This window comes from Sciurus vulgaris, assembly GCF_902686455.1.
Source record: "Sciurus vulgaris genome assembly, chromosome: 2".
Classification (NCBI taxonomy): Eukaryota; Metazoa; Chordata; class Mammalia; order Rodentia; family Sciuridae; genus Sciurus; species Sciurus vulgaris.
This window is the reverse complement of record NC_136462.1, coordinates 134,509,733-134,534,542: the sequence shown is the minus strand read 5'-3', so window position 1 is coordinate 134,534,542 and position 24,810 is coordinate 134,509,733. Positions and strand designations below refer to the sequence as shown.

At 37.7% G+C, this 24,810-nt stretch overlaps 1 protein-coding gene across 1 annotated transcript in view; it reads right to left on the bottom strand.

Annotated features, from left to right (window-relative positions):
* Window positions 1-24,810, bottom strand: part of CHSY1 (chondroitin sulfate synthase 1) — an 84,323-nt gene that overhangs the window by 47,295 nt on the left and 12,218 nt on the right. The window contains exon 2 of the mRNA XM_079122104.1: window positions 17,531-18,026. Within this exon, the coding sequence (XP_078978230.1) occupies window positions 17,531-18,026 (496 nt within the window). The remainder of the gene's footprint in view (window positions 1-17,530; window positions 18,027-24,810) is intronic.

Below are 24,810 nucleotides of genomic sequence, written 5' to 3'. Positions count from 1 at the left end.
GACTGGAAGTTCATTGTCCAGTTCCTCTCATGCATCAGGCTACTGAAGACTCAGAGGTTTGAATACTATATGACTGTTACAGTATAATTTTCTTTTTTTCTTTCTTTTTTTTCTCCCTTTTGAAATTTTTTGTTTTATTTCTTTACTTTTCTTGCTCTATTTTCCTTTCGTTTACCTGTTTCCTCAGAGTCTCTTTCTCCCTTTTCTCATGCTAACAATGAACTTCTTTTGATTACACTTTCACTCTTTCTATGATCTAGAATTTCTATACACTCTTTTCCTATCCCACTAACAGTTATACCCTACACCCCTCCCCATTCTCTTTGTCTTCCATTAGAAACTTCAGACCTTATTGCAAATCTATTTGTTATACTGTAGATAATAATTGAACTCATTCTGTTTATAACAATATCGTTAACATCTTCATAGGGGCTATTTGGTATAGGGCTGCATATTGTCAGTACTGGGCGCTGCCAATATTGATCTTCCCCTTAAAGAAGAGGTTTTGGAAACTTATAGGGTCACTATAAGCCTATGGGCGGAAACTAGCAATGCAGATCTGGGGTATTGCAGAGGGGGAGATACATGAACAACATGAAAAAACAAGGGAAGAAAATGATCCAAACAAACCTAGATTCTATATTAATAGAATCCAGAGAGAGCATGGTAGAAGAAATGTCAGAAAAGGAGTTCAGAATATACATAATTAAAATGATTCATAAAGCAAAGGATGAGATAAGAGAGCAAATACAGGCAATGAATGATCACTCTATTAAGCAGTTGAAAGAGCAACTGCAAGAAGCAAAAGATCATTTCAACAAAGAGATAGAGATTCTCAGAAAAAAAACAAACAGAAATCCTTGAAATGAAGGAAACAATAAACCAAATAAAAAACTCAATGGAAAGCATCACCAACAGACTAGATCACTTGGAAGACAGAACCTCAGACAATGAAGAAAAACAGATTCACTCACAAGGCTGGACACTGTAAGTCTGAGAGCTGGTAGAGCTATCCCCTTTCTGAGACAGCCTGGCTCATTCCAGTTTCTGGTGGTTGCCAGCACTCCTGGGCTCATGGCTGCATGACTCCCATCTCTGCTTTTTTCACATGGCTTTGCAGGAGAGACGGGGACTGGGGATGGAACTCAAGGGCTACCACTATGCTACATCCCTAATCCTTCTTAAAACTTTTATTTCAAGACAGGGTGGATCTTGCTCCCAGGCTGGCCTCAGCCTCCTGAGTACTTGGGACAATAGGGGTGGGCTGCCACCACACACCACTACACACAACCTTATTGTCTGTATCTTTTATTCCCCCCTTTGCCTCTCTCGACTAACAAAACTTGTGATGGCATTCAGGACCACCCAGGATAATCCAGGGTAATATCCTCGGGCTCAAAGATCCTCAGTTTAAATCCACGTCCAAAGACCACTTTCCCAGTAAGGTAATATTCACCCAGAACTTGATATCTCTGGGTAGTCATTATTGAATTGACTACACATGCTGTAAGTCAAATATATTATCCAGTAGATTCCCCTACAAAATCACAACAGAGGATGACATGTTTTTTTTTTTTTTTTTCTTTCTTACAGGTATTACCACCAAATACACATGAACTCAACTGTTAATATGGAAAGCTCTACCCTCTAAACTATCAAAAACTCAACTACAGAGGTAATGAATGCCTTCATCAAGGTCAGAGAATTCAGAGGGCTTATGGAAGAGTCTGACCAGCATCTTTAAAAAGACCGTAGAGGAATTTTAGGACTAAAGACTTTAAGAAACTAATCCAGGAACACTGAAAATTTCCAGAGAAGATCAAACATCTCTTTTTTTTCTTAGGCTGCTATTCACTACTTCAAATCCATTTAACTCACTACTTTAGCAAGACTCAAACAAACCAAGAGTACCACAATGTCTGTTAACTTGAACTTTATCTTAAATGTAGGAGCACCCTAAAAATATCCCAAAGAAATATAAGAACTCTGAAGATTTTCTTTTTGTCTAAAATTCTTCACATCTGAACTTTATGGGTTCTTTTTAAATATATACTGGCAATATTTACAACAACAACAACAAAAAGTTTGCAATATTTGGAGTATAGTGCAATATTATAAGAAAAAGAAAACATGATCATTACAGTTAAAACTGCAGGCCCTGCAGTCAGATGCCTGGATTCAAATTCTGAATTTTTCTCTTCACAAGTAGTACAACCCTGGACAAGTTATATGACCCTGTTTTAGAGAAGAGAAAATTGGGTTAGGAGAACACACTTTAAATGTTTTCTCTATTTAACAAATTATAAGATATCCTTTCAAACCTCATCTAACTCTAAAAAATTCTTCACTACCAGGGTTTAACTGAATCATTTTTCAATAACTATCTCCTGAACTTAATACTAATTTCTGCCTTCCTGTTAAGAACCCATGTAAAAGTTCTATTGATCTACAGTAACTTACAAAATAACTAAGACTGGTGATCATTTAGCTTTCAGTCTATTAGGGAGTTTTATAGACCAAAGTTACAAAAGAAAGGCTGATTACAGCAATTAGTAAAGGGTATGAAGAAGCTTCTTGGGGATGTGTGTGGTTCTCTGAACCAATAGAGTGAGCATCAAAAACAACAGTCAAGCATGGTGATGCTAGCCTATACCAGGAAGGCTGAGGCTTGAGAAGAATGGCTTGAGTCCAGGAATTCGAGATCAGCTTGGACAACACAGCAAGAATCAAAAAGAAAAAAGAAAAAAAATGGTTCCACAGTTTACAATTCCAAATAGTAATTAGCTTCTGCAGGGGAAAAGTGGGCAGTGCTGACCACCAGCCCTCTCTGTGGTCTACTGGTCTTAGGGCTAGTACCCAAAGTTCTACTACTCTCAAGCACTGTTCTACACACCAGTCCTCAGCAGATTTAAAAAAGTTCCCCTTCATTATTGTAGCACACCTCCCACACTATCCACCCATACCCAAGGATTCTCTCTTTAAAGAGAATGTTCACTTTGAAAAAAATCCTCTCACATTATCACCTTCCAAACCAACCGAATGTTAAGTGTTCAAACATTTCAAGTTCAAACTAAGTAAATGGAAATCAAAGGAATGGTTTTCTTCCCATCTCACTGGCCTCCCATGCCCAGTCTTCTTTGTGGGTCCCCTTCGTCTCTGACCTCTAACCCCTGAAAGCCCCAGTTGGACCTCAGGATTTCCTCCCTCCTCCTCCCTAAATCCCTAGAAGTCATCATGTGTCTCTGGCCCTAAATAACATCTTTATGGTGATAACTCACATTTGTATCTGCAGGCTGAATTTCCCATCTTCCCCTTGCAGACAAACTCCAACTGCTTGGGCAACTATTCTCTGTCCTCACTCTTAGCTCTACCTACAAAACTCATCCACTGACTAATCACTTCTCACCACTCACCTGCTAAACAATCTCACTGCTCATATACCAACCAGAGGAGCAGGGGACTGGTTTGCAAATATTAAGTCCCTGTATTCCCCTGACCCCCAAGGCCCCCCCCACCCCAACACACACACACACACTCGGCTTAACACCTAAAACCCTCATCATGGATAGGTCTCATAAGATTCAGTTCCTCACTCAAATACTCCTTCCACCCACCTCCTGGTCCTGATCATGCACATGCTCCCTATCATGTACATCACATTCCCTCTGCTTGAATGATACTTCCTGTATTTATTGAAAAAAAGGTTCACTTCCTACTCTTTCACCTGGTCTAGCAGCCCCCTTCTCCACTACTCTACCCACGGCGAGTACTTGTGCTTCTTCAGGGGACTGAGTGCCACTTGCTGTTATGTATGACTGTCTCATTTTCTGGCATCTCCACAGATAAGTAGATGCACAATGAGAGCAGTTTTGCTGTACTCACTTCTGCCCACCCCGTCCATGGCAGGCCTGTCATAGAACAGGCACACGGTTTTTAACACATTAGCCATTAAAAATAAATCTACATTTGCATTACTTGGAATATTTTGACAACCATACTCATCTTGCTCTAATAAACAATCAAAATTCTACATTATTACAGTATTCATTAATAAATACCTAAAGAGCCAACAGGTATTTCTCTGATATTAAAGGGAACAGAAACTTATTCATTTTGCTACCTTTAATAAACCACATTACTACAAATAAAATCAAGTCATGTCTTTAAAAGCAGGATTCATATTGCAAGGAAATATAGAAATGTAACAAACATGAAAGAGAAAGTAGTAACTACAATATTTTACTATCAAAGGGAGATTTTTAAAAAGAAAAAGCAGGCTAGGGATTTGGCTCAGTTGATAGAGTGCTTGCCTAGCATGCACAAGGCCCTGGGTTCAATCCCCAACACCACCCAAAAAAAAGAAAAAGAAAAAGCTTTGGAAATAAGTAACAGAGATCAAAGACAACAACTCTATACTGATTTCTTTATCCCCACAAGGGTTCAATGAGAAAACAGGGTTAAGCCTGATGATGTCAGCAAGAGTTAGCAATAAACTGTTGAGTGAGAGCTGAAGGATTCTTGCTAGCAAAGGAACAGTTTTGCTCTAAAGCACCACGACAAAATTTTTATAGTCATACCATCGTACATTATAAGCTTGCTCGTATGATAAGCTCTTTTATTAGGGTTAGAAGTCTGCAGCCCTCCCAAACAAAGACCTTTCTGTTGTAGATTTCCTAGAAGTCAATAAGCTACAAATCACATCCTGTACAATACCCACTTAAGAGTCACAGAGGATCCAGTCTTCAATTGCTTAGGCCAGTTTCCCAGAGGAAACTGGAGTAGAAACAGAGCAGCCCAGAGGAAAAGGGGTAGGCAGAGCAACATCCCTTTTGTGTCCAATTAGATGTCTCTGGGTTCTGCTTTTTATTTTGAAATCATTGAGATTTACAAAAGTTGTAAACACAGTGAATAAAATCCCCACCCTGTTTCGTCCAGTTTTTCACTACATTTAACATCTTATTTAACTATGTACACATATCAAATGAAAAAATTAATACTCATATAACACTATTCCCTGTAGACTGTATTCACACTTCACCAGCTTTCCCACTCATGTACGTTTCCTCTTCCAATCCAGGGCTCCACACTGCACTGAGTTGTCAAGTCTCCACCGTCTCCACTCTGTGAGCTTCCCAGTCTTTCCTTGCTTTTCATGACTTTGGCACTTTGGAAAAACAAGGTCACACCTTTTAGAAAGTCCTACATCTTGGGTTTGATACAAGTTTTCTCCTGACCAGCCTGGGGTTATGGATTCAGGGAAGACTACTAAGAAAGTAAAGTGTCCTCACTTCATCATACTGGTGAGAACACGACATGAAGGTGACTTATGAGGTTAAGGTGGTGAATGCCAGGTTCCCAGATCCTACCCTATTCACCAGAAGAGAGCCACTAAGACCAGCCTACAGGGAAGAGGAGGAAAAATAAGTTCCACCTTCCAAGAGGGAAAATTATCAAAGAATTTGTGATGGTTATGAACCACCATAGTAATTAATACTTTCTAATTACTTTTTTAAAAACTAGTTTGGTAAATAAACCTTAAATTATAGTTCACAGAAACCCTGAAAAGTTGTCTTAAACATGTAGACCAATGGTACAAAATAAAAGACACAGAGAGAAACCCACATAAATACAATTATCTCATACTAGACAAAGGGACCGAAAACACACACTGGAGAAAAGATGGCCTATTCAACAAATGGTGCTGGGAAAACTGGAAATCCACATGTAACAAAATGAAATTAAATCTCTCTCACCATGCACAAAAACAACTCTAAGTGAATCAAAGACTTAGGCACTACACAGAGACCCTGTGGAGAGGGGGGGATAGGAAAGAATGAAGGCATTTTGGATTGTGCAGAGCGGAGTGAGCGATAGGGATGGGGATGAAAATGACAGTAGAATGTGAAAGACAATATTACCCTATATACATGTATGATTACACCACTGATGTGATTCAGTACCACGTACAGCCAGAGGAATGAGCCATTTGTGTACAACGTGTCAAAATGCATTCTACTGTCATATATCACCCATTAGAACAAATTTAAAAATTACTATAAAAAAAGTTGCATTAAGAATGATTGTGGGGCTGGGGAGATAGCTCAGCTGGTAGAGTGCTTGCCTTGCAAGCACAAGGCCCTGAGTTCGATCCCCAGTACCGCCAAAAAAAAAAAAAGAATGATTGGGGGAAGAGAAGAATGAAGGAACTTTGAATGGTGTGGGAGGGGGTGGGGGACAGAAAGATAATAGAATGAAACTGTATTACCCTATATATACATATGATTACATGAATGGTGTGAATCTACATTGTGTACAACCACAGAAATGAAAAGTTGTACCCCATTTGTGTACGATAAATCAAAATGCAGTCTGTAAAAATAAAAGATTTTAATTTAAAAAAAGAATAATTTACAACCAGACTACATAAACAGACATTTGCAAAATCAACTACAGAAACAAAAAAAGATATTTTAAAATATCATTTAGTTTTACCTTTAAAGTGTCAGTTTCATCTCTAGTCAAAATGTCTTTGTTTCCATCATCTCTGATTTCTCCCCATGTTCTTACTTGAGGTTCACTGCTGGCCCCTCATCCTCACAACCCACTCACTTAACATGCTAGAAGAGTAGGGAGAAAGGGGTAGGGGGATGTGAAAGGGTACCATCGGGTTTTTGTCTATAACAGTCCAAAAATCCAAATACTTTTAAATAGGGTGAGCCAGGCTATCGAAGCCTCTCCACATTGTCCCCTTAACTCATCCTGCCCTGCTCCAATTGTCACCCGTCCATCCTTGCCTTCCTGTGTGTCCTAAGAGTATTTTGCTCTGGTTATTGTTGGTTTGTTAATTAGATAGTGTGGGGTTTTTTAAATAGATTAGCCCGTTTTCATTTATTCATAAATTCTTAGTATTCGGAACCATTACTTCCAAATGACTTTTATAGCACTTTGAATACTAATGTACGTTTAAAAGGTGGATTACCAGTTCTATTATAGGAATTGGAATAATGATATATATATATATATATATATATATATATATATATGGTCTCAACCCTTTCAACTATGCTACTGGGCTATATCTTGAAATAAAGAAAGTGATATATGGATCCCAACTTCTGATAATGAGCTATAAGACCCTTTTCCTGCCAACTAAATGTAATAGGTTAAATACACCTAGTGATCACCTTCTAAGAAGAAAGCTGATTAATAAAGCCTAGAATACCTTTAACTTATCAAACATGAAGACATATCAATTTGCCTCCCTCACAACACTGTGCTAACAGACCAAATGGTGACACCATTTCGGAGGTGTTTACATACCTGCAGGAGGCATTATTTTGCCAGTAAAGAGATTCCAAGCAACTAACATTTCCATTTTCAGTAAACTCTGATTATTTGTCAAAACAGTCTTCTCTCAATTGTAAAAGTAAGAACAGGGATTCCAAGACCACAATGTTACTACAAATCAGTCAAATATGTATTTACATAGAACTCTTAAGGAATGAGTTCTAAATGGCTTTGCTTTTCTGGTACTTGAGGATACTTCCAACAACCTCCCACTTCACAAGCCCTCACACTCTGCCCCGCACTAGCTATAATATAATAACATATATCATCTCAATGAATCCTAGAAGCCATTCTACAATGGAGGTAATTTCTACCCTTACCCGATTTTTAAAGAAATTAAGGATCAGGAGAATTACGTAACTTGCTGCCCAACACCACACAACTAGTGAGGAATCAAGCTGAATGGAGCACTATAATTTAAGCCCAGGTTTATCTGTGCCCAAACAGGATGTTCACACCACTCCCTTCCCCCTTCAACATCTATGCCTCCTGGCCTCATCTTTGACCACTCTCTACCCTGTCACTCCATCCAGTTATACTGGTCTCCCTGCTATCTTAAAACACATATCACACACTACTCTTCACTGTCCCTCCTCACTCCAGCCTAGCTCCATCACACTATAACAGGATCTTTGCTTTCTGCATGGCTGTGCCCCCAAATGAAACAGCATATTGCTAACAGCAAACATACAAGTTATTTTTAAAATGAATGTACAAGAGTATTATAACTCATTGGTTGAAGTCGTTCTAATTTTTAAGACACAATACTTCTTAAACAGATTCTATCCTAAGACTCCATAAAGGGTGATTTTTTAGGTGATATAAGCAAAACTAGTGGAGTAAGAACCTCCAAAAAATTCTGTTCTTCACAGAAGTAAAGAGAAAACTAGCGAAAATGTTCAGAGGTAACCCTTTCAAGACTATATATTAGCTAAATTTCTGCAGAAATCCAGGAAGCTTTACACAAGAAAACCACAAAATTATGGTTAATAGTGAGTTTTGTGACCTTTTAACTAACTCTATTTCCAATTCCTGTTTTCCAGATCCACCCTGGTCTTGAAAACCCATAGTCCACAATCACAATGAGAACAAGCAACCCAGAAGCCACTGGAGGGGCCAAAGAGGCTAGCTTTCCTTCAAAGCCCCATTCCCAGAGAAGTGCCAAGATGTGATCTGACTGGTAAGTCCCCTGGAAGACACCACTTGCAAGGCTGTCTTTATTTGACCTCCGCGCTCTCCCAATGCAAATAACCTCTTTGGAATAGACAGTGATGAAGGGATGGGTATTTATCAGAAACAGTCTCAAACACCTGACCACTGCACAGTTCAAAAGAGTAGCTGGTAGGGCAAAAGATAACTAAAAGTTTAAAAAGAAAGCTACGGAATGAGATGTCCAAATGGACTTTGAAAAGCTTCACTGAATATATTGGAAATGTAGAAGGCCATACTCATGAGTGGGGCTGTGCACATGTTTAGGAAAGACCTGAGGAAGTCCTAAGTGCTCATCTCTATCTGACCTTGAGGCTCTGCAAAAGTAGGAAGTGAAGGCTAAAGCAGAGTTGTCAACTGCCTGTTCTAAGGGCAAGCATCAAAAGGTATGCAGAGTTCCCTCAAAACAAGACTGGGAGACTTGAATTCTCCTCAACTAAGGAAATCTCTGCCCAAACATCAGCTGAACACTAAGCAAACTGAACAGAGACTTCAGTGGCACACAGAAAAGAATACAGACTTTATGGAATGAGTTCTGAAAGATCATTAAACAAATAGCAAAATGTGACGGAGAAGGAAGATAACCTGATTTACAGAGTTGTAACATTTAAATGATGATAAATGCTCAGTTTCCAACAAAAATTATGAGATATGCAAAGTAGCAAGAAAACAGGAGGAAAGAACATCAATAAAGAGAAGAAAATTATTACTTTTTAAAAGATCCAAACGGAAATTTTGGAATTGAAAAATACAACATCTTGCCAGGTGCAGTGGCACACATCTGTAATCTCAGTGGCTTGGGAGGCTGAGGCAGGAAGATCACAAGTTGAAAGCTAGCCTCAGCAACTGAGCAAGACCCTAAGCTAAGCCCTAAGCAATTCAGTGAGACCCTGTTTCTAAATAAAACACAAAAAAACGGGCTGGGAATGTGGCTCAGTGGTTAAGTGCCCCCAAGTTCAATCCCTGGTACCAAAAAAGGAAAAAAAAAAAAAAAAATTAACAATATTTGAAATTCAAATAGGCAGAAGAGAGAATCAGTGAACCTCAAAGGCACGTCAACTGATATTACCTGGTCTGATGAACAGGAAAAAAAAAAATGAATGAAGAAAAATGAATCAGCACATGCATGATGGGAATGGGGGCGGGGAAGGGGCGCACAGCAGAAAGAATACTTGAAAAAATATTGGCTGAGAAATTCCCAAACTAATGAAAAGCAAGCCATATACACAAGCTCAAAAAACACCCAAGAATAACAAAGAGAGCCACACCTAGGCACATCATAATCAAACTGTGGTGAGCCAAAGAGAAAATCTTGAAAGCAGCAAGAAAAGTAACTCATCACATAAAGGGATCATCAATACAATCAACAACTGATCTGTTAGATAACATGGATGGCAGAAAGCCTCCATTCAAAATGCTAAAAGAACTCTGCCAACCCAAAAAGTCTACATTCAACAAAATTATCCTTCAAAAGTAAGTTAGAAATTAAGATGTCCCCAGATAAAAACAGAATTCATCATTAGTAAACCTACCTTAAGAGAAAAAGTAAAGGAACTCTTTCAGGCTAAATGAAAGGACACTATATAGTAACTGGAATCAACAAGAATAAAGAACCAAATAATGGTAACTACACAGGTAAAAAGAAAAGACTACATAAATGTATTTGTCTAATCTGATTTTAAAAACAACTGCATAAAGCAATTATAAATCTATGTTGGTGAGCACACAATGTATAAAAAATATAATTTGTATGACAACAACAGCACAAAGTTAAGCCAGGAGATGGATCTATCCGGAGCAAATATTTTTGTTTACTTTTGTTATGAAGTTGGTTTTAATCTAACCAAGTTATTGAGATGTTAATTGTAACCTTCAGGGCAACTACTAAGAAAATGACTTTTTTAAAAAATATAGAAATAGAAATGACAAAGGAGTGACCGCACCAATTTGCAACTCCACCAGCAATGTAAAAGCGTGCCTTTTCCCCCACATCCATGCCACCATCTATTATTGTTTGTGTTCTTGATAATAGTCATTCTAATTGGAGTAAGATAGAATCTTAGAGTTGTTTTAATTTGCATTTCTCTAATTACTACAGATGTTGAACACTTTTTCATATATTTATTAACTGCCTGTGTGTCTTCTTCTGTAAAGTGTCTGTCCAGTTCCTTGGCCCATTTATTGATTGGGTTCTTTGTATTTTTGTTGTAAAGTTTTGTAAGTTCTTTATAAATTTTGGAGATAAGTGCTCTATCTAAAGTGGGTGTGGAAAAGATTTTCTCCCACTCTGTAGGATCTCTCTTCACATTCTTGATTGTAACCTAGATGCCCTTCAACAGATGAATGGATAAAGAAACTCTGGTATATATACACAATGGAATACTATTCAGCCACAAAGAATAATATTATGGCATTTGCAAATAAATGGATGGAATTGGAGAATATCATACTAAGTGAAAAGAGCCAAGCCCAAAAAGCAAAGGCCGAATGTTTTCCCTGATTAGTGGAGAATGATATATAACATGGGTGGGGGAACAGGGAGGGAGAGAAGAATGGGGGAACTTTAGAATATGTAGAAGAAAATGAGAGGGGTATGAAAAATCATGCTATGAGACAGACATCATGTACATGTACATGTATGATTATACAAATATTATGAATCTACATTGTGTACACCATAGAAATGAAATTATGTATCCCATTTGTGTACAATGAATCAAAATGCAGTCTGTAAAAAATTAAAAGCTAAAAAAAAAAAGAAATGACAAAGGAATTAAAATGCTACGCTAGAAAATATGTTAAACATAAAAAAGTACTGGAGAAAGAGCAGAACTTAAAAAAAAATACAGAAATCAAATAGCAAAATGGCAGACACAAATCCTACCTTCTCAGTAACTACATTAAATGAAAGTGGATGAAACACTCCACTTATAAGGCAGAACTGGCAGAATGGACCTTAAAATTATTCAATTATATGCTATCTACAAGAGAGACACTTTAGATTCAAAGATACAATTTAAAAGTAAAAAGGCAGAGAAAGATCTACCATGCAAAACCAAAAGAGAGCTGGAGTAGTTATGTTAATATCCAAAAAAATAAACTTTGGACAATAATTATTAACGAAGACAAAGAAGGACTTTTATAATGATAAAGGGATCAATCCATCAGGAAAGTACAGTACATACAAACATTCCTAAGTACATCTAGGAATTGTTTTTATATACCTAAAAACAAATCCCCAAAATGAATGAAGAAAGAACTGACAGAACTGAAGGGAGAAATAGACAATTGGACAATATTTTAAACTTCAATACTCTACTTTCAATAATGACTAGAATACCAGAAAAAAGATCAACAAGGAAATAGAGGATTTGATCAACATTATAAACCTACTAGACCTAATTATCATCTATGAAACACTCAACACCAGCATTCCTCGAGCACACATGGAACATTCTCCAGGACAGAATGTAAGTTGGGCATAAAATAATTGAAATCATACAAAGTACATTTTCCACCCACAATGGAATGAAACTAGAATTCCACAGCACAATGTTTGGTCTTAGACTGCTGTGTTGCTCACTTTCTCTAATTTTTCAGTTTCCCTTCATGCCTTTCCTGCTCACTTTATACAGTAGTCCCCCTTTTTGGGGTGATAATTTGCCACTTCCAATGTATCAGAGGTTGACTAACTGAACTTTTAAACTTCCGGAACAAAAGAATAAGGCTCAGTATAAGCATGCCCAGTACCGTACAGCATTAATGTGTGGTCTGTGGAACATCTACTCTGGCCACAGGATGGGGAGCTGCCTGGTTCTCTGGTAGGTGAGGTGGATGGGCAGTCTAAATGAGGAGGAAGCCACCACTGCAACATGAATCATCTCCATGACAACCACCAGTTAGGAGATATTAATCTATTAATAAAGAAAAAAAAATCCCAGGTTTCTGATCTAACATTCCTTTATAAATGTTCAACATTCCTTTATAAACCAGCCAAATAAGGAAGATCTTTTCTTCTTTTACATATTTTGCTGTAAACTCTGGTTTCCACAGATGATGTGCCTTCCCATAAAAAGAATATCATTGATCTTGATCTCCTTATAGTTTAATTTAAAATCAGTATCACAAGGCCTCATACTTTTCATCTGTTTTGTGAACATGTATCTTTGTTTCCTCAACTTTGTCTCCAGAGTCTTTTTGGGAGAAAAAGAAAGCCATTCGTGTTTTAATATTTTTCAATTTTCCTACTAGTTCAGAAGACGGTTCTTATTTACTAGCTAACACGAAGCATCACAACTGGTGTATCTTGGCATACAGGCATATTATGAACAAGTTCAGAACCAGGTGCGGTGGCACACGCCTGTAATCCCAGCAGCTCAGGAGGTTAAGGCAGGAGGATCATGAGTTCAAAGCCAGCCTTAGTAAAAGCAAGGCACTAGGCAACTCAGTGAGACCCTGTCTCTAAATAAAATACAAAATAGGGCTGGAGATGTGGCTCAGTGGTCCAGTGCCCTTGAGTTCAATCCACAATACCCTCCCCAACCAAAAAAAGAACTAGATGAACAAGTTCAGCTGTACCTGGACAGCCATTTCTCCAGGTCTAGGGTGGTAAGCGAAGCACGGATGGTTGCAGCAGATAGGGGCTGGGGTAGGAGCCCATGAAGTCAGTCTCCCAGTGTGAGTACCATGATATGAAGAAGGTTGGGAAGTGTTGTGCTGAATGACTGATCAGAAAAACTGCTGTAAAGAACTGCAAATAGCTTAAGGGCCATATTTTTTGTAAAAGATTATGAACCAAACAGAAAATGTTATAGGAAATTTAAGTGAAAAACAGCAAGATGTAAACAGTACATATAACATTGCTTTTACATGCTAGCATTCATGTAAAAGGGGAAAGATATAAACTAAATGGTTTGTCATGATGTAATTAATATGCCCTTCGATACCTCCTGGTGCCTTTGGAAGGATGCACCCTAAGGAACTGACTGATGGAAGAACCCAGTGAGAGAAAAGTGGGAAGATTTATCTTTGTAAACTCTTTCAATTTTCATGTGACAGCATTATCCATTAAAACAATAACTTCTTAAAAATTATTAAATCCATCTTTGTCTACCTCCAAATTTCATTAGCAATAATTGTTTCCTACCCCAAATACCTTTTGTTTTGTTTTTTTTAAGTACTTTTTAGTTGTTTATGGGCCTTTATTTTATTCACTTATTTGTATGTGGTGTTGGGAATCAAATCCAATGCCTCACAAATGCTAGGCAAGTGCTCTAACACTGAGCCACAACCCCAACCCCCAAATGCCTTTTTTACTCTTCAAAGATTGTGTTAAGGGCTGGAGATGTAGCTCAGTTGGTAGAGTGCTTGCCTTGCACACACAAAGCCCTGGGTTCAATCCCCTGCACCAAGGGAAAAAAGAAAAAAATGAGTTAAAATAAGTGAAAGATTTAGGTGCCAGTTACCCAATTACGTTTAGTCTGTGAAAATCCCCAGGGCTCTACACTTAACAATCTATGCGTTTTTTCCACAGGAATACGCCAATTAAAAACTAAAACATAAAACCAATAGATTAAGTGGGTTAATGTTCTTTTTGGTCCCTTTATTAAAAGAACAGTATTTAATATTTTCTTAAATAAAACAAATTAGTTTTTCAGACTTATTAATCATGTTTCTCAGAAAAATCTTAAAAACTTGAGTTAATAATGCCAAACCCCTGTGACAAGGGGAACCAGGCCTTGCTATAGACAAATTCCTATAGACTTTTCTAGTATTCAACAGTCTCTAGGCCCACATTCTCAACTTTCCCATAAATTCTGTGAGTTTAAAATTATTTCCAGATTTTTTATTTTATTTTATTTTTTGTGGTGCTGGGAATTGAACCCAGGGCCTTGTGCTTGCAAGGCAAGCACTCTACCAACTGATCTATGTTCCCAACCCATTTCCAGGTATTTTAATAAAAAAATATTTTTTAGTTGCAGATGGACACAATGTCTTTATTTTATTTATTTATTTTTATTATGGTGTTGAGGATCGAACCCAGTGCCTGGCATGTGCTAGGTGAGCACTCTACACTGAGCCACAACTCCAGCCCTCTAAGTAAAGTTTTAAAAGCCATTTATTAATAAATAACTACCAGTAATAATCAAAACAAGCTTAGAAATGAATTTGGGTTTTGATTGTGATGGCTGTTTCTCACGAGTCACTTAATTATATAGATATTATCCAAGGCATTATTTATATTTGAAAAAAAAATTAACCGTCTGGATAGGTTTACAATTGAGCAAAATAAGTACCTTCCAAGACGCAAAGCTTAACATAACTGTCTTCACCATAAGACTCTACCTCAAAATTTTCTTCTGTAGCTGTAATGGAGAAACAGATTTACAAGGTGTTTAAGTGAAAGTTCATCCACATGAAAGATTAATCTTGTCTGAACGGTGAATACAATGATAAATTCTAATAATTTAGAAGTTATTAAAGACTTACCAAAAGAAAGAAGAAATCAAAAGTCTAACAAAGGGTTAGAATAATCCCAATGGACACATTCTTTAAAATAGTGAATGAAGAACCAACATATGAAGAGGCAAAATTTAAACAGAAAAAATATATTGTGACCCCAAGAAGGGAATAATTTCTTAAACAAGAATAATTCTTTTTTAAAAAAAGGAAACATCAAAGAAAAGAATGATAGAATGGATTCACAATTTGCCTATAATAAAAATTTCACAATGAAGATGAAAAGACAGTCATGATCTGGAAGAAGATACTGTTCAAAATAAAGCACTCCAACAAAACCCTGAGACTGATAACAGTTCCAACAAAAAAGTGGGGGCCAAAACTATGAACAGGCAACTCAAAGAAAGGGAAAAAAGAACTGTCAGCACTGCTGGTAACAGAGCCACCTGGCCTAAGACCAGGGAGAGCAAGCCAGCAGTATCTAGTAAAAGCCCTGTCATCATAAGACATTTGTGCAAAGCAGCAGAATCACCCTGACAGACTGCCCCACATTCCCAGGGAGATCCTCCCTGCTGCTGTCACTGACCCAACTCCAAGGCAGGGAGAAAGAGAAGCACCCAAGGAGAGAGCTTCCTCACCCACCAGGTCCCCTTTTAATTATTAGGAATCTGCAGATGCATCAGTCTAAGAGGTGGGCTCCAAGCATTCAGCACAGGATGATTACCAGTCACCCCTGCCGAGGGTGTTAGAAACCTTAACGCTAGATTACATTATAACAAGAAAACTCACCCCCAGTCTTCCCTGCAGCCCCAGGACACCACTTTACAACTACATCTTGGAACTGGTGTTAGATCAAGATCTAACTCAAGATATTGGCTCTAATGTGTCTATTTAGTATATCTAGGGCGCAAACATGACTATGCTTAAGACTTTTTTTTTTTAATTTTCAGAAGTAGGTCTATCCTCTACAAATCCACCAAGAAGGCTCTCTTCTCAGAGATAAGCATCAGGAGAAAGTATTCCAAACTACATAGCATTACATTTTTTAGCCCCAGTGAAATATTTTAAGGTTGTATCTACTTAATTAAGGATGGAGAAAAATGAAGAAATACTGCCAGCTGTGTTCTGCTTAATATGGCATGAAATCCCCAAATGGCTTTCCTCCTGCAAAAATCCATGAAAACAGAAACCCCCTAGGCCCAGCGAGCAACCACCTACATACTGGAGGGGTGGGAGCAGGAGTGTAAGGCACATGAAGATTAAGGGATTTATTCAGATCACACCCAGCACTTAAAAACATCTTTGCAAATTAAAAATTAAAAACTACATGAAGACCATTTCCCATATACTTGAAAATGTTTATTTCCCTAAAAGTTCAAATAAAAGTAACAGACTGATTACAAGACCTTTAAAAGCAAGTGTGGTGGGGGAAGGCAAGTACATGCGAGAACACCAGTTCTTCATTTAAGTATTTTAGAAAACTGACTCCAAAAGAGCTAACAGTTTACATCAGAAAGTACATCTTTTTCTTGGGCAAAAGACATACAATTCCCTTTACTCTTCACAACTACCAGTAGTTTATCGATCTAAACACACCACCACCTAAATCATTTTTTTCACTGCTATCAGATCCTGCAACTGCAGGCAAGAGGTACACATCTGCCAATAAAAACAGAAAAAGTAAAAAAGCTAACTCATAACCTCTGAAACTACTAATCACAAAGCAAGTACAAATAGACTTCCTTCAAAAAGCTTCAGGTTTTTGGGAAAACAAACAAACAAAAAGTTTCATGTGAATGTCAAGATAACTCAGAAATTGCCTACCACCTCATCTGAAAGGAACTACATTGTAAATTTACAGATTACAATAACTATTCAAAAAGTCAAGGTTCAAAATATTTATTTATGGTGCTAGGGATGCAACCCCAAGTCTCCCGTATGTTAAGCACACAGCCTACCCAAACCCCAAGGTTCAAAATAAATGCAAAGCCAAATGCTATTGGCTTTTTTTTTTTTCACATTACTAAGCATTTTATAATTCAAAACATGTAAGTTTCTAATCTGTGTAGGTCATCATGACCAGATCAGAGTAGTCAGTTATTGAGAGACTAGGACCAGGAAGTATCCTATGCTGTTGCAATTATCTCTGTGGAGTCAGTAGAAAATGATACAGAGATGATTTTTTCTGGAATAATCATGAAAATGCCACTATGACTATCAGCAAACCACGTGTTTTATTTAAGCCCCAAGTGTCATTGTTTATTACCCAAGGTATTTATGACAAAGGTATAGAAGGCATGTTCCAAAAGCCAAGACCAAGAGATAAGGGATTAAGGGGAACTCAAATTTTAAAAACAAACAAAACATAACAAAAAACCCTGAGGCTAGAAAAAATGTATAATTTATACCAATTTTAAACCCTCAAAAAGGATATTATCACTAATTTCCTACAAATGAATTCAGAACTAATGACAAAATTACAAATCTTCCCTTTAGTAAAGATCTCTGCTCTTACCTCATAAGACCAAACACACTGTACGCCTGCAAACCTCCGGACACATCTTCCCACTTCCACATCCTCGTGCGTGGTGTACATTTCACGGAGACACTTGCCAATGTGTGGTACCATTCTCCGAAGCACCTCCCGGCTCATGATCACACCAGGCCCCCCCATGCAGAAGTTCTCACCAGGCTCAAGGGCCAGCTTCCCCATTTCTTCTGTGGTGCCCAGTCCTGTCTGCCCGAGAAACAGGGGCTCACTGCTATTCAAACTCCTCAGGAAACTCTCCAGACGATCTCCTTTGATGTAAACATCATCATCTGCTCTCATAAACCATTCATACTTGTCCAAGTAGTGGTCATGCATGTACTTGAGCATCATAAAAGACTTCTTCTGGGGTGGGTAGGAGTCATCCACGCCCCGTAGTGGCACTATTGGAATTGGTATAGACGTGTCTGAACCCTCACTAGAGAAGAACTCCACTTTCCCAGGAATTGTCTTGGACCATGTTCTGGAATTAAAATAAATATCAATTAGAGAACAGTTTGTTCCAGGCTTATTTTTAGAAATTTACATATCTGCTCATTTGAATCACTACATATGATTGCTTGATTTACTTGGTCGGTTTGCTTCCTCTTAGTTGTAGATGGTCTTTATTTTATTATCTATTTGTATGTGGTGCTGAGTATCAAACCCAGAGCCTCACACATGCTAGGCAAGTGCTCTACCACCGAACTACAGCCCCAGCCACAAAACAGATCCCCTGTTTGCTTCCCTATTAATGGAAGCCCGGGCTCCCAGATACTGCAGAATTTAATTATGTTTTTATTTTGTATTAAGAATTGAATCCGGGGGTGCTTAACCACTGAATCACATCCCCCAGTGTACCTGCCTTTAAATTTTTTTTTTATTTTGAGACAGAGTCTTTCCAAGTCACTTAGGGTCCTTGCTAAATTACTGATGCTGGCTTTGAACTTGTGATCATCCTGCGTCAGCCTCCCAAGCCCACTGGTATTACAGATGTGCACCACCATGCCCATCTCCAAATTCATTTTTAAAAGAACCCCCCCCAAAAAAGGATGAGTGTTAAAACAATTAAAGTTCAGTTTTAGTGAAAACCAAATTGCCAGACACCAAGACCTAGGTAGTCAGGTTACTTGTTAATACTATCAACTCCTCATGACAAACTCCTCAACTCTATAAAACAAGCTATGAGAAGTCAAATTGTGATGCACACCTATAATCTTGGAGGATCAGGAAGCTGAGGCAGGAGGATCACAAGTTCAAAGTCAGCCTTAGCAATTTACCAAGGCCCTAACCAACTCAGCGAGACCCTGTCTCTAAATAAAATATAAAAAAGGTCTGGGGATGTGGCTCAGTGACTAAACACCACTGGGTTCAATCCCTGGTACCATGAAAAAAAAGAAAAGTCAAATTATTCATTTAGTAAATTTTCTTTGAATATTGATCAAGTGCCAAACATGCCAAGCAAAAGGAATATGATAGTGAACAAAAACATCATCCCAACTTGTAGAGCTGACATGAGAAGAGAGACATTATGTACATTCACTCGTGTACGTAGTATCAAGAACTCAAATACGCTCTCTGAAAGAATCACTGCAAGTGAACAAGACCTGCAGGACAGAAAATGTTTCCCTGAGGGCAGGGTGACCATCAGGATGCCAAGACACCAGAGTGCAGAGTGTGGAAATGGGGGAAAGTTGTCAATGGGGAAAACTCTGCAGGGCCTAGCAGAGCCTGCCAGACATGTGGGCCTTTATGTTTTAAAAACTACCAGAAGTCATCAAAGGTAATGGAGCAGAGGAGAGATGAAATCCTCAGGAACGGAGTAGAGGGTTGAAGGAAGCCATAGATAGGAAGGACCAAGGAAAGACTAAGGATCAATCAGAAGGAAAAAGAGCATCCTTACACCAAACAACTGATTTAAGGCTATCACATCCTTTACCTTGTACTTATGATATGTATTAAAAGCTGAAGTAGTTTACTACAATTTATTTACATAGACTACTTTCAGGAAAAAATATATAATGGAGAATAAATGAAACAGAAGTTGAGTATTCCTTATCTGAGATGCCTGGGGACCAGAAGTGTGTTAAATTTGGAGTTTTTTAGATTTTGGAATATGTACAACAGATTATCAGTTGAGCAACCTAATCCAAAAATCCAAAGTGCTCTAAAATCTGACCCTGGCAGAATAGAGCACTGCACTCAAAAAGTTTCATCATATTTCAGAGCATTCTGGATTTCCAAATTAGGGATGCTCAAAGTGTAGTAAATTTAACCTTAACAAAAATCAAAAAAAGCAGTTCCCAAGTAATAGTCTCCTCCACATTATTTTAACTATTAACAATAGTATTTACACAGTGAAAAAGTGACTTGGCAGATCAAATTAAACATAAACACATCTGTAGTGCAAAATCTTAGGAGAAAAATATTTCAAAAGATGTTGGGCATGGTGGCACACGCCTGTAATTGCAAGGCTCAGGAGGTTAAGGCAGGAGAATTCCAAGTTCAAGGTTGCCTCAGCAACCTAGCAAGGGCCTACGCAACTCAGTGAGACCCTATCTCTAAATTATATATTTAAAAAAGGGCTGGGGATGTGACTCAGTGGTTAAGTGCTTCAGGGCTTCAGGGGTCGTTCCCCGTGCCAAAAATAAAAAATTAAAAAATACAAATAAAAAATAAAAAGAATTTAGGATGTAGCTTAGTGGTTAAGCACCCCTGGACTCAATCCCCAATACCAAAAATAAATAAACATAAATATATTTATATTCAGTATACATATGCATATATGTGTGTGTGTGTGTGTGTGTGTGTATATATATATATATATGTAAATTCAGTGAGACCCTATCTTAAAATTTTAAAAAAAATTTTTAAAGGAGGACTGGAATGTAGCTCAATGGTAAAGCAATCTTGGGTTCAATTCCCAGTGCCAAAAAAAAAAAAAAAGTGTAAAAGTGTATCATTCAGTAGCATTAGATAAATTCACATTGTTGTGGTATAACTATTACCACCATCCATCTCCAGTACTTTTTCATTTTGCAAAACTGAAATTCTAAAACACAGTATTACCTTTTACTTCTGTAATTTCATAAACAATTTATAATGAAGAACTTGGAAAATAAATGACTGGCTTTCATTTCTCTTCTTAACCAAAATCTAAGAAATACGAAACAACTTCACACTTATTGAAACAAAAGAAAAATTCAATGGGATTCAACTTTCTAACAAACATGCTGCTCAAAAAGTCTAAGTATTAATACTTTTCATCAAATCTAGAATGTTCACTATAAGATGCACCATTTCATCTATCAAGAAAAAAATACTGCCAATCATAATCCCATCATGCCAACATCTGTAAAATAAATCCTAATTTCAGAGATGTTAAAACGTGGGGGGAGAAAGTGCATTTCAGAATGGATACAACACAGTAGTTGCTAATGTTTTCCTTTAACACCTTATGGATTTTAAGCAGACCTACATATTCTATACCACTTTATTCTTTGAAAAAGAGCCAAGAAACAAATTCAGAACTCTACAGTATTAAATACTATATCGAATACTGCATTTCATTTTCACAAAGAATAGTCTGCTTTAAAAAAAGAAAAGAAAAAAGAAATAAAGGAGATAAGGCGATTAAAGAGAAATCAAACCCACCTGCAAAGGGACCAGTCCCTTTGCAAATGTGAATGAACTGCAAAATACACCGAATATATGCCATCCACAGTTGCCACTCTGATGTGGTCATATCTGGAGGTCCCAGCACTCTTTCAACCTCCAGAAGCCAGTGATGGCAAAATTATACTGACCTCATTCAAGTCAAGAAATCTGGCTCAGCTGGGCATGGTGATGGCACACACTTGTGATTCCAGCAACTTGGGACGCTGAGGCAGGCAGATCACAAGTTCGAAGCCAGCCTTAGCATCTTAGCAAGGTTCTAACAACTTAGCAAAACCCAATCTCTAAATAAAACACTAAAGAGCTGGGGACATGGCTCAGTAGCTAAGCACCCCTAGGTTTAATCCCTGGTTAAAAAAAAAAAAGAAAGAAATCTGACTCTACTCTCCTTATATAGAAATGTTGTTCTGTTTGGCAGTTACCATTCTTTAAAAATGTAAATAAGTTCAGTGCTTGACATAAAACAGAGGTTAATAAATGTGTGGAATGAATACTATCCACTACCATAGAGTAAGTGACTTAAAGATGCCACATATGTGTTTGTAAAAGGGCAGAAATCATTTCCAGATGACCTTCTCATCACTTCTTATCCCCCAAGTCATACATCCTACAATTCCAACCTACAGAAAACTGACTCAAGAAACAAGAAAACAATCAATCCAGAGGGAAAATTCACAGGTTCACTGGAGTTGAAAAATATTACTACCCATGATATTTCTGAAATATAATTCAAAGCTAAATAGTCTGTACCATTTTATGACTGACTAACAGTATGAGGAATAAAAGCTACTCAACTTTAGCTCATTAATACATACGGTGCTTCTAAACCAAAATGTGAGTACTAAAACAGACCAAGTTCAAAGTAGCACTAAAGGAGCCACCCCCAAAAAGCCATGAAAATACAAAAGCACCATAGTAATATTTGGAAGATGAAGTAGCTAATTCCTCACTTCAAAGGAACAACCTATTAAATATGCAATCTACAGTGCCCGGGCTCTGGGATCACACTGCTGGGGTAAGAATGCTGGCATCGGTTTTGATTTTCTTATCTGTAAACTAGGGAAAACAGTACCTGCCTTATCTGACTGCTGTGAGGATTAAATAAATTGTTACATGCAGAGTGCCTAGAAGCCAGCCTGGCACTATATTAGTATCATTTATTATGAGGGTAGACAAGAACTTGTAAATAAAACAATGTTGTTAAAGAAAAAGTGAGAGGGCTGGGGATATAGCTCTGTTGGCATTGGTAGAGTGCTTGCCTTGCAAGCACAAGGCCCTGGGTTCAATCCCAGCACCGCACAAAAAAACAAAACAAAACAAAACAAAAAAAAAAGTGAGAGAGACAGGGAAGTGTGGGCCAAACAAGGAATAGTCAGTTGCAAGACTACAAACTGGAATGAAGCTATTGTGGAAAATGCTTCTCACATATCTGACTAAAAACCCATCCCTCAAGCTATGTACTATATTAGAAATTTCATTTTATTCTCAATCTCAGTGGTACAGGACACAGTCTTATAAGACTTTGAATTTTAAATGCTTCTGCTTAAAACACCAGACTCTTTAATATATTAGACTGAGTACCAAAAATCATTTCACCTGGGGCTGGAGTTGTGGCTCAGTGCTTGCCTAGCATGTGTGAGGCACTGGGTTCAATTCTCAGCACCACATATAAATAAATGAATAAAATAAAGGCCCATCAATATCTAAAAAAAATAGTTTAAAATAATCATTGCACCTGGCCCTGGTTCTCCATGTGCCCCCAGACAGAATCCAAAGCAGTAAGCTCTAGCAACATGATTGTCATGGTCACACTTAATGCCTCAACTGGGATTTCAAATTTTGTTATTTGTCCAAGAAGAGAAAACAGTTAATTTTAAAAACCAACAATCTAAACTTAAACCATCCTTTAAAAAAACCCTCTATTAGTCTCACAGTAACTTCACCCAATTATTATCTGCTCCCTTTTAGGTGACCTAGGGAAAGACCTCATGTTGCTTTTCTGTTCTAAATGATGTTTTTTTTTTTTTTTTTTAAATTCATTGTACACAAATGAAGTGCAACTTTTCATTTGTCTGGTTGTATATGATGTAGTCACACCATTTGTGTAATCATACATATTCACAGGATAATTATGTCTGTCTCATTCCACCATCTTTCCTTCCCTCTGCCCCCTCAACTCCCCTTGTTGCCCTCTACACAATCCAAAGTTCCTCCATTCTTCCCTTACCCTACTACTGCGACTTACGTATCAGCTTCCACTTATCAGAGAAAACATTTGGCCTTTGGTTTCTTGGGACTGGCTTATCTCACTTAGCATGATATTCTCTAGTTCCATTCATTTACCTGCAAATGCCATAATTTTATTCTTCTTTATGGCTGTGTAATATTCCATTGTGTATATATACCATAGTTTGTTTATCCATTCATCTGTTGAAGGGCATCTAGGTTGGTTCCATAGTTTAGCTACTGTGAACTGAGCTGCCATGAACATTGATGTGGCTGCATCACTGTAGTATGCTGATTTTTAAGTCATTTGGGTATAAACCAAGGAATCAGATAGCTGGGTCGAATGGTGGTTCCATTCCAAGTTTTCTAAGAAATCTCCATACTGCTCTCCAGAGTGGCTGCACCAATTTGCAAACCCACCAGCAACGTATGAGTGTAACTTTTCCCTCACATCCTCACCACCTATTGTTGCTCATATTCTTGATAATAGTCATTCTAATTGGAGTGAAATGAAATCTTAGGGTAGTTTTGATTTGCACTTCTCTAATTACTAGAGCTATTGAACATTTTTTCATATATTTGTTGATGGATTGTATATCTCTGTGAAGTGTCTGCTCAGTTCCTTAGTCCATTTATTGACTGAGTTATTTGTATTTTTTGGTGTCAAGTTTTTTGAGTTCTTTACAAATTCTGGAGGTTAGTGCTCTATCTGAAGTGCATGTGGTAAAGATTTTCTCCTACTCTGTAGGCGCTCTCTTTACTGATTGTTTTCTTTGCTGAGAAGAAATTTTTTAGTTTGAATCCATCACATTCGTTGATTCTTATTTTTGTTTCTTTTTTATTAAAATCTTTTCATTTTTACAGACTACATTTTGATTCATTGCACACAAATGGGGTACATCTTTTCATTTCTATGGTTGTACACAATGTAGACTCATACTACTCATGTAATCATACATATACATAGGGTAATACTGTTTCATTCTACTATCTTTCTGTCCCCCACCCCCTCCCACCCCTTTTTCCTCTACACCATCCAAAGTTCCTTCATTCATCTCTTCCCCCTGCCCCCCCATCATTATATTTTTTCATGCACTTACCAGAGAAAATATTTGGCCTTTGGTTTTTTAGGCTTGGCCTATTTCACTTAGCATGATATTTTCCAAATTCATCCATTTGCCAGCAAATGCTATATTATTCTTCTTTATGGCTAATATTCCATTGTGTATATATATCACAGTTTCTTTATCCATCTGTCAACTGAAGGGCATCAAGTTTGATTACACAATCTAGCTCTTGTGAATTGAGCTGCTGTGAACATGGATGTGGCTGCTTTACTGTAGTATGCTGATTTTAAGTCCTCTGGG